Raw genomic sequence first — 10,338 nt, forward strand, 5'->3', positions numbered from 1 at the left:
CACCTGAACTCCTGATGGAAGTGACAAAGTTAAATGGAGTAGATTTGTAAGTAAAAGAAAATAAGCCTGATTTTGGACATGATGAATTTGAGCTATAGATGGGATATCTATGTAGACATGTCTCTATGAGCTAAAAGGTCCTTACAGGTTTATACTTATAGGATAAACCATCTCATTTTGAGGTAAGAAACATGCGATGTTGGGTTGGAGCTTGGGACAGAGATCAGGGCTAAAGAGAGAGATTTAGGAATTATCTGTATGGAGCTGGTAGCTGAAGTCATAGCCTAGTGCATATAATTTCAAGGGCAGAAAATAGAGGGGGAGAGAAGAAAAGCAAGGAGAGACTCTTGGGAAATAACAAACAAAGGATCAATCACTCTCCCCCCCAAAAATCTATAGGAGACAAGAATATTGGTTAAAAGACAAAAAAGAGAACAGTTCAGAAGCCAAGGAAGAAAAGTCGCCAGGAGAGTTCTGATGGCCAACAACATTTAAGGGTTCAAGAGGACAAAAACTGGGGAAAGGGAGGGGAAGACCATCATGACCTGTCCATCAGGAAGTCCTTGCGAATCTCTTTGAGAAGAGTTTTACCAAAGTGATAGAGATGGAAACGAGATTGCAATGGAGTAGGGAAACTAGACAATGAGGAAGTAGGAACCATGGGACATAGATATCCCCCCTCCTCTATAATTTTAATAGGACCCTTTTAGCTATAGAATTCTAGGATTAGAGACAAATTCTGGAGAAAAGAGTAGGAACAAGAATGGCAGCTTGAAACAAGAGGAGAGGAAAATACTTTTTTTTTCCCCCCATCCTAGCCAATCCAAGAGAGAGTAAATACAGAAGATGCCAGGGTTGAACATCTGCCAGAACAGAAATGACATAACTATAGGAAAAACTCAAAACAGCTCTTTCCAGCCTCCTGGTTCTTTCTGTTTCCATAGAGCTGCTGCTACCAGCCAGTGGGCACCATGCCCATCCCTTAGTGGGCAGAGGCAACATGGCATAAGAGCTAGACTTGGGCGTTATAAGCTATGTGGATTTAGAAACCACTTCTGAAATTTATTAATGATGTGTGACTGCATATAAGTCATTGACCCTCCCTAAGTCTCAGTTTCCTTCTCTGGAAAATAAGGGAACTAAATTAGATCCAATTCAACCAGCACTTTTAGGTGATTGGTCAAGTACTTGGCGTGAGGGATACAGAGACAAAAAGGAGCCAGTTCCTTCCTTCAAAGAGCTTTACAGAATCCTGGAAAGAGGGAAACATACACAAGGAGAAGTAAATGAAGAATTATTTTGGTGGATGGCGCAGAGGGGTAGGGAGGCAGGTATGATTGGCTTGGAGAATCAGAAGCCCAGTTTTATAGTAAACTGATTTCTAAAAGATTAAAGCGATGAGTGGAGGGCGTGTCAAACACAGGGGGACAGCTTGTGCAAAGGTACACAGGTGGAGGAAGAAATGTCGTCCATGGGCAACAGCAAATGGAGCAGCAAAGGCTAAGTATGGGGAGGCAATCAGCTTGTAAAAATAGGCTTCAAACCACAAAGAGAGATTCATACTGTATCCCAGGAGCGATAGGGAAGCTTTTTTTTTTTAAAAGCTTGGTTGAGTTCTAAGGTCCCTGCCATTTCTAAATCTGATTTTCTGACGCTCGGTGCTTGGCTAGCACCCATGAATCCGTGCCCTTTCCATGGAAGTAGCCATTGGATCGGTACCCTGGTTTAGGCTGCCATCTGCAGGGAATTTTCAGATACTGGTTTCCTACCATGAAGCTGCAGCAAGCAATGTAAATTCTCCCACTTTGCATCTGGGCAAAGATGATCCTCGGTCCTCAATCTCACCATCTAAGCAAGGCCTTTGGATTTTCTTTTGGCCACGAGCAAATCCCTGGCCATCCCAGCTCAGCGCAAGCACAGGGAAGTGTGCTCTGGCTCTCAGTCCTACCACCGCGGTCAGCTCAGCTGGAAGGCTTTGGAGGAAGACGGCACAGGAGCCTCTCATTCTGACAGAGTAGTGATGCCACATCGGAGGGGAACAGCTCAGCCAAGCCAAAAGGAAAGGGAGTAACGTGTAACAAAACTGGAGAAGGAAGGTTTGGGCTGAGCTGTGAAGGGCTTAAAAAAAACAAACACGTTAGGTGTCAAAGAGGACTACTGGAATCTATGACTCAGGAGAATGACTTAGTCCAAACAAAACTTGTTGTCTGAAGGAGGCCTCCCAGCAGCGCCAGATTTCAAACAATATCACGAGGTGGTAATCGTCAACACAGCATGCTACCGGTTAAACGGAGTGAAGAGCGGTGGAATTGATTAGGTACATAATACATAGTAGGAAATGACCGTAATAAAATTGTGTTTAATAAACCCAAAGGGGGTTTATTGGGGGCAAGAATTCACTATTTGAAAACAAATTGCTGGGAAAACAGCAACAACATAAAACAGTATCAAACACCATCTTTCAAAATAAGATCAAACAAGATTTACATATGAGGGGTGATATAGTAAGCAAGTGGGGGATGGAGAGATTGGGGACGCTGACGTCATCTCCCTGCCCGGCCTTCCTGCTTGGACAACGTCCTTCTGACCAGTCCTTGGAGGCAGCACAGGGGAGAGTCACGGGCTCACTCAGGTTCAAATCCTGTTTCTGATACCCTGAGCAGCTTGGTTAATGTGTATTTGCCTCAAATGTTCCTCTAATGATTACCGCACTGGGAATTTCCCACTCTGAATCCACCCCAAATCCTACTGTGATTCATGCTAAGTACACAGACACTCGACAAAAAGATGTGGGCTACACACCGAGTTCTCGGGCAAAGGACCAGGTCAGGTGTTAAAGGGGCGGGACAAGGAACACTTCCGGCTGTGACCCTTCAACATTCGTGAAGCCACTTAAGAATTATCGTCCATCTCTTCACGGATGGTCAGTGGCCGCCTTTCCCAGACTGGAGTCTCACAGGTAGAGCTCAAAGGGACCGGAGAGCCCACGGCCAATTTTCCCATCTTATAGATGGGGAAGCAGACAAGGGGGAGGAAACTGTCCAAGACGCCCAGAAGTGAGCGGCTCCTTCCCCAAGGACTCCGGTGCTTTCCACCCTGTAAGGAAGTGAGGGGCACTCCCCTCCATTTCCTACCCACCAGAGGATATTCTAATTATGGACAAAGGGAGAAGCCCTTTATTTGGTGGGAGAGGGGAGTAGAAAGGAAACGCCCTCCCTCGTTCATTCCTCCTTCATTCCTCCGGCCACAGCGGCACAAAGCAGGCGCGTTTAGGGTTAGACGGGGAGGAAAAGCTGCTAGAGCGCACGCTTAGAGAAAGAGGGCCCTTGTCCGCGGTCTCCTGTCCCATTTAAATCTCCGAGACAACAGCGCCCAGCTTGCGATCCCAAGGCGGCACGACTGTCACCTGCAACTTTCCTTCTCCGAAGCGTAGTCGTGTCCCCAGCTCCAATCCTCAATCCTGGAGCCCCTTCTCTGTGGGCCGGGGGCTCCGGGCCCTGCCCGCCCCTCCCCCTCTTACCTCCCTCACTGGCTACCTGATTTCTATCTGTATCAGTCAGGAACACAGTGAACCCGCCCGTGCTCCTCCCTTCACTCATGCTCACACAGAAGGTTCAAACCTCCCCCTTCAAACGAGAGGGTAGGAGACACGAAGTTTTATTATAAATATTGATTTAACGAGAATCCCAGCGGCGGGGACCAGCGCCCCTCTTCGCCTGGCCCAGCCGCGAACAAGTCCAGCACGGGCGCCCCCCAGCGGGCCCTAGATGTACTTGTACACCTGCTTGGCGGGCAGAGTCTGCAGGCACAGGCGCACGGGGCACTTGTAGAAGTTGGAGAGCAGCGCCTCGGTGTAGCCCACCAGGAAGTACATCTTGGAGGGCGCCAGGCGCTGCAGCACCATCATGCACACGATCAGCTGGTTGGCCCTGCGCTTGATGACCACCTCGTCCGCCAGGCAGCCCGGGAAGGTGCCGTACAGGAACTTGCGGATGAAGACGTCCTCCACCGTCCTCTCGGCGGCGCCCTCCTCCCCGTCCAGGTTACCTGGGGACAAAGGTCCCTGAGCGCGGCCCGCCCCCCAATCTCGGCTGCAACGAGACCCACCTCCCCCCGGCCGGGGGCTGGGGGAGGGGAACACGAAGGATCCCGGAGGAAAGCGCTCCGGCCTCCATCAGGATCAGGGACTTCAGCAGAATTTAAATGCCAGGAGTGGGGGCCAGGATGGGTCTCCCAGGGTCTGCCCCATTGGGGGAAGGGCATTCTGGGTTCTAAGGTCATGGCTTCTCAGGGGGTCTGGGTTCTAGGGACACAGCTGGGGGAGGGGACAAGGTTCTAGGGACGTAGTTATTTTTGAGGAGCCAAGAACACGGGGAAGACGGGATGTTCCTGGAAGGAGTGAGGGTGGGGAGGTGTCTGTGGGCTCCCACTTACTCGTGTGCAGGGACAGCCAGCCCTTGCGGTGGGCGATGTAGTGCGGGGGGTGGGCTTGCTCGTACGTCACCGGCTTGTCTCCCTTCCCCACTCGGACCCGGGCCGCTCGGTTCTGGGGGAGGAGCCAAGGTCACGAAGCGGGTCCTCCACGCCCCGCCCCCCTCGTACCGACACATTTCCCCCCCGCCCCCATCCCCCTCCTCGCAGTTTCTTTATCGTCGCTCTCTTCCCGTAAGAACGCCCCCCACCCTCGCCCAGGCCGGGCTCGCTCCCTCTCTCCCCACGGCTCCCACGCGCGCTCCCCTCCGCCCTCGCCTCACCTTACAGCAAACCGCGGTGGTGTGGAGGCCGCGGCAGGCAGACAGCAGCTCTGGGACCCCGGCGACGGCCACCTGAGGTGGGAAAAAGGAAAAAGATGAGGTGCAGAATGAAGGAGACGCTCACCCCCCGCGCCGCCCCTCGCGCCGCCCCACTCACCCGCAGGCCGAACCGGCCGCCGCACAAGGGCGCCGCCATCTTGGGACGGGCTAGGACAGCGGAGGGCGGGAGGAGAGGAAGACGTCAGGGCTATACCAAGTGGATAGGGGGGTAACTCTGAGGGAAGGCGCCGCCGCTCACTCTGCGAGACTGGCAAGTAGCAGACAGTGTTCTTATAAAGGAGACATTTTACAAAAAAAAAGGCATCTTTCTGAAAGGAACGACCTTAATAGCCAGAAGGTCATCAACTTTGAACTTAGTGGAACTACGCTCCCCCGTCATAGAAAGGGAAAAGTAACGTCTGGAGTCAGCGGGAGGCCAAGCGCGGGCGAGACCAACTGCGACGGAACGGAGGGGTAGAAGCGGGCCTTTCTATCTCCCGGAGTCCTAGGGGAGGAACGTCGGGAGGCTTAGAATCAGACCCAGCCCCCGCGGAGCGGCCTGAGGATGAGCGGAAGTGGGCGAGGCTTTTATTTTCTCTTGTGAAAGGAGGTTAAAGAAGACGTCGGAGTAGCCTCGCCTGCCTCTCTTTACGCTTTTAAGCGTTGTGCTTTATGATAGAAGTAGGAGGCGCCCTGGCTATAAGTCCTGGGTTCAAATGCTACTTCAGTAGTTCTTCCCTCGATCTCTTTGAGTTCAACTCCAAAGTCATTTCCAGCTCCAAGTCTGACCCAGAAACTAGCTAAATTTGTATCCTCTTCCTCCTCCTTCATTTCCCCCCTCCCCCTCCTCCTTGTTTCTCCCTGTTCTTCCTTGTTCCTCCTCCTCTAAATAGAATAGCCTTTGCTTGTTCTTAGAAAAGGCTACTTTCTTTCTTTTTTCTTTCCTTTTTTTATTGAAACTTTTTATTTCCAAAACAGATGCAAGAATAATTTTTCAACATTGACCCTTCAAAATTGAACCCTCGTGTTCCAATTTCCCCCTCCCCCACCCCCTCTCCTAGATGGCAAGTAATTCATTTTAAACATGGTAAAAATGTGTAAATCCAATATAGACATACATGTTTATACAATTATCTTGCTGCACAAAAATAATCAGATCAGAAAGTAAAAAAAAAAAAAAAAAAAAAAAAAAAAGAAAATGAAATTCACGTAAACAACACTAAAAACCCTCTCTCTGGGTGCAGATGGCTCTCTTCCTCGCAAAATCAGTACAACTGGCCTGAGTCGTCTCCATCCGAGTTGATCATTGCATTATCTTGCCACTGCCCTGTACGATGAAATCCTGGTCCTGCTCATTTCACTCAGCATCAGCTCATATAGGTCCTCTAGGCCTTTCTGAAATCTTCCTGCTGATCGTTTCTTATAGAACAATAATATTCCATAACATTCATATACAATAATTTATTCCCCATTCCCCAACTGATGGGCATCCATGTAGTTTCCAGTTCTTTGCCACTACAAAAAAGGGCTGCCACAAACATGTTTGCACATGTGGGTGCCCTTCCGTCAGAAGGCTACTTTCTAATGCTGCCCATTGGCTGAGAAACTTTCAGTTTGCAAAGCACTATCTTGACCGGCATCCAAGTGATCATTGGCCGGAGAAGTCCTTCCCTTTGTACATCCGGGCAGAGCTCTGGGGCTCTGTGAACTTGAGTATCTGGAATTTGCTCACCAACCAAGGCTGTCCAATGGTCTTATCAAACCCTTCCCCCCCCCCAACCCCTTCAAGGTTCCTCTGTGTGAACCCTTCTCAGAAACTTACAAGCATGGAGTTCCTACCCTGAGAACCAGCCTAGAGGTGTCCAGGTCTTCCTGGCTCTCTATCCATTATGACTTTCTGCCTCTTACAGAGATAATAATAATTGATGATTATAACTCACTTTCTTATGCTGCTTTATAAGGACAGCTAGATGGTTCAGTGGATAGAGCAACTGACCTGGATTTAGAAAACCTGAGTTCAAATTTAGCTTCAGACACTGAGTAGCCGTGAGACCCTAGATAAGTGACTTAATCCTATTTGCCCGAGTTCCTCATCTGTAAAACAAGCTGGAGGAGGAAATGGAAAATCACTCCAATATCATTGCTGAGAAAACTCCATAGACAAGGTCGAAAAGAGTCAGACATGACTGAACTACTGAACAAAAACAAATATTTAAAAAGTGTTTTCCTCCACAACCTAGTGATGTAATGTAAATATTAACGTGGCCCATTTTTACAGGCGAGGACATTTCCATGAGAGCACACAGCCTCCAGGGAAGAACACAGGACTTGGAGTAATTAGACCTGGCAGTGGCAATTAGTGATGATACCACTTTCAGCGATGGATTTCTCCTTGGTCCAGAATCTAGATTCTAGATATTGGAGGCCATTGGACAGAGGGAGAATGATGTCTCAAGTTCCCTACAGTTCTGATAGTGTGAGGATTCCATGATTATCCTTTTCCAACCTCTCTACCCACTCACCCTCAGGATGTTTCAGAATGGTGAGCCTTTTCTGCAGTAAGAATGGTGGACCGACCTAAAAAAGGAGGGAAGATTTCTAGTGGAATTGGGCATTTGGATGTGGGTTTCCTTGAAACCAGATTGATTTCCCAATAAAATTAGGGTGAGGGGAAGAGAATTAGGGTGGAATACTGGGATTTCTAGTCCCAGGCAGACTGGGATTGTGAATTATAAAGGGGAAATTAAGGGCAGCCTTCAGTCTTGCAGGAAGCTTTGAGCTGAGTGGTCTGTGTTGAAACACAAAAGAAGGATCTTTCAGTGGGAGCAGCAGGACCAGCAAGATAGTATCATTTAGGCCCCAAAGGGCATTTTTCCGGCTGAGCCTCCACTCATAGGAACAAAGAACTCAGACCAAAGCTGCTGCTCCCTTTAAGAACTGAGGGATGATGGGAAAGGCTTCATTCCTGCCCCTTTCCTTTGTCTTATATCAGCCAACAAAAAGTCAGGCATTTATTTACAACAGAGTTTAGTCTGTTGTAATTTATGATTTAATTAATTTCTATAATTGATAACATCCGCTTTGCACTATATATCTGTGTGTTAATTTCAAACTGGGAAAGGCAAAGATGGAAGATGTCAATGACTCCTGGAAATACCCAGAAAAAATTTATTAAGTGGCTACAATGTGACAGGCACTGTGCTACATATTAATCAAAACATGATAGTGTTCCCCTTCACTGGGGATTCCACAAGCTAAATATGAGCTATTATAGTTATGATTTTATTAACATTTTATAAATCCCTAAAATGCCAGAAGGAGAGACTCATTCATACTCAGACCAATTTGTCGTTAGCCACAGTCACTCAGCAACAGTCATGCATCTGTATGCTTTGCAGATGAGGTGAGATGAGGTGGGAACTTTTATACCATGGGCAAAGTTTTCCTCTCTGAGGGAAGAGGAAGATAGAGGAAGGGCCAGAGGGAAGATCTTGCTCTAGTAGAATCCCTGCAAGAAGAAAAGCATGCTCTGAAAATGGTTTGCTTTATCCCTTTCCTATGGGCAAGGAGGAAGTTTGCTTTGTTTTTTGTTTTGTTTTGTTTTGAAAGGAAAAACGAAAGGAAAGGAAAAGAGAAAAAAAAAAAAAGGAAAAAGCTTCAAACAGCCAGATTTTTACCCCATGGCACCACCTGCTGGTCACACTAATGTAAAAAACAGAACACTGAGCTTGGAGCCAGGACACTTGGGGGCTGGCCCAGTTTTTCCACTAATTAGCTTGTGGCATTAGGGAGGGGACCACCCTCCTGGACCCTAGCTTCCCTCATCTATTAAAAAATATTGTTTCTAGTTTAATTTATACAATTCTATGAATTCCTACTTCCTGTAAAATTGAGGTTAAAGCCTTGCTACCATTAACCTTTAAGTTACTATAGAAAAAAAAAAAATGAAAAAAACTGGACACTTTTATCTAAAGCATTTGGCAAAAGGCACTGTAAGAGGCATGAACACACCTGAAGATGTTTTCTTTTATATGAGAAATTCCTCCTTCCATTTCTCCTTTCCCTCCCTCCCCCTTCTCTCTTTCTCTTCTTCTCTCTCTTCTTCCTTTCTCTCAATCTTTTCTCTCTCTTCTTCCCCTCTTTTTCCCTCTTTGTTCTTCTTCCCCCCTTTCTCTCTTCTCTCCCTCTTCTTCCTCTCTCAACTTTGGACCTTCTCCAGAAAAATCCTCCTAATTTCTTCCCTCTCCCTCCAGAATTCTGATCTCTCCCTGGGCTTTTCTTAGCCTTTGCTCACACCTCAGCTCTCTTTCCTTTTTCATTTTCCTCCTTGGGTAACCTTTTTAACACCTAAACCTTCATTTGCCCTCCATCAGCCTTTGTGTAGCATGGTAGAAAATGTATCAGCCTTATTATTAGGAGGCCTAGTAGAATGGAAGTTCCCTGAAGGCAGGAAGCATTTCATTATTTTGTCTATGCGTCTCTTACACCAGGCACAGGGACTGGCACATAGTAAGCATGTAATAATTGCTTCTTAAATGAATAAATATAAATGAATGAATTTTTTTCCTACCACTTCCTGGTTGTGTAACCTTGTAAAAGTCCTTGAGCGTTGGTTTCCTTATATATAAATGGGAAGAACATCACCGTTCTTCAACATTCGCCTATTTTTACTAAATGTCTAAGAAACTAGGTCAGTCCTGGGATTTCCCAGTGTCTGTGGATAGAGACAAGGTGGCCTAGGATCCAGTTTTCTCTGGGGCCACCTGAACTGTTTGAAATTAAATAGTATATCTGGAATTTTCCCATCATTCTGGGGAACCTTTGTAGTATGGATATAGCGGCACCATGTGCCAGGATAGAGGAGTCCTCCAGGGTCTGCACAGCCTGAAACATGTGTTCGCTTCCTAATGTCCCATAAAAGCGGACTTCAGGGAAAGAGAGGAAAGGACATTTACCTCATTGTGACCTTATTGTTCATCTACTGCATTATCAAATTTTCATTCTCAGTCATGATAGTTCAGGCATTGATAGTGAAAGGGCCAGTGGAAAAATCAATGGATTTGGAGCCAACGACTCAAGTTCAGATCTTCCTACCAATGTGATTTTTACCAAGTTACTCAACCTTTGTGTGCCTCAGTTTAGGATTAGATTGTACACACATATCCTCAGTTTAGGATAAGACTCACACAGCCCTAGATTTAGAAGGTACCTTAGATGTCATTTCATCCACTCTTCTCCTTTGTAAAAAAAGGAGACTAGGGCCTACTAAAAAGGGATTTTAAAAAATTAAATCTGGGAGAGGCAGGATTGGAATTCAGGTCTCCTGTCTCCGGGTCTGGCACTCTTCTGTTTTAGTGTGCTATGATGGGGTTGGACTATATAACCTTGAAAGTTATTTCCAGCTCTAAAAACCTGTGATCTGTGACTTCTTTGGCAAGTAATTTCTGTATTTAGTTGCTCCATTTTACAGAGAATGAGCCCAAACTAGAAATGTTAAGGCAAATTCCTAGGGTCACACTGAATCAGTAGCTTTTAGGTTAATTAT

General features: G+C 46.9%; 1 protein-coding gene across 1 annotated transcript; it reads right to left on the reverse strand.

Annotated features, from left to right (window-relative positions):
* Positions 1-3,613: 3,613 nt before the first annotated feature.
* Positions 3,614-5,055, reverse strand: MRPS24 (mitochondrial ribosomal protein S24). The gene is made up of 4 exons (XM_074285846.1): positions 4,912-5,055; positions 4,755-4,826; positions 4,435-4,546; positions 3,614-4,047 (listed from the first exon to the last, which is right to left on the reverse strand). Exons 1-4 carry the CDS (start codon positions 4,948-4,950, stop codon positions 3,764-3,766), a joined length of 507 nt encoding a protein of 168 aa, XP_074141947.1. The 5' UTR covers positions 4,951-5,055; the 3' UTR covers positions 3,614-3,763.
* Between the last annotated feature and the right edge of the window lie 5,283 nt (positions 5,056-10,338).

The sequence above is a fragment of the Sminthopsis crassicaudata genome, chromosome 2, assembly GCF_048593235.1.
Source record: "Sminthopsis crassicaudata isolate SCR6 chromosome 2, ASM4859323v1, whole genome shotgun sequence".
NCBI classification, from domain to species: Eukaryota; Metazoa; Chordata; class Mammalia; order Dasyuromorphia; family Dasyuridae; genus Sminthopsis; species Sminthopsis crassicaudata.

Bases quoted from the DNA above. Each gene is read 5' to 3' on its own strand.
- MRPS24 (XM_074285846.1), bottom strand. From the start codon at position 4,950: ATGGCGGCGCCCTTGTGCGGCGGCCGGTTCGGCCTGCGG. The intron at 4,827-4,911 runs GTGAGTGGGGCG...TTCCCACCTCAG, and splicing joins GCGGCCGGTTCGGCCTGCGG to GTGGCCGTCGCCGGGGTCCC. The intron at 4,048-4,434 runs GTAAGTGGGAGC...CTTTGTCCCCAG, and splicing joins CTGGCTGTCCCTGCACACGA to GTAACCTGGACGGGGAGGAG.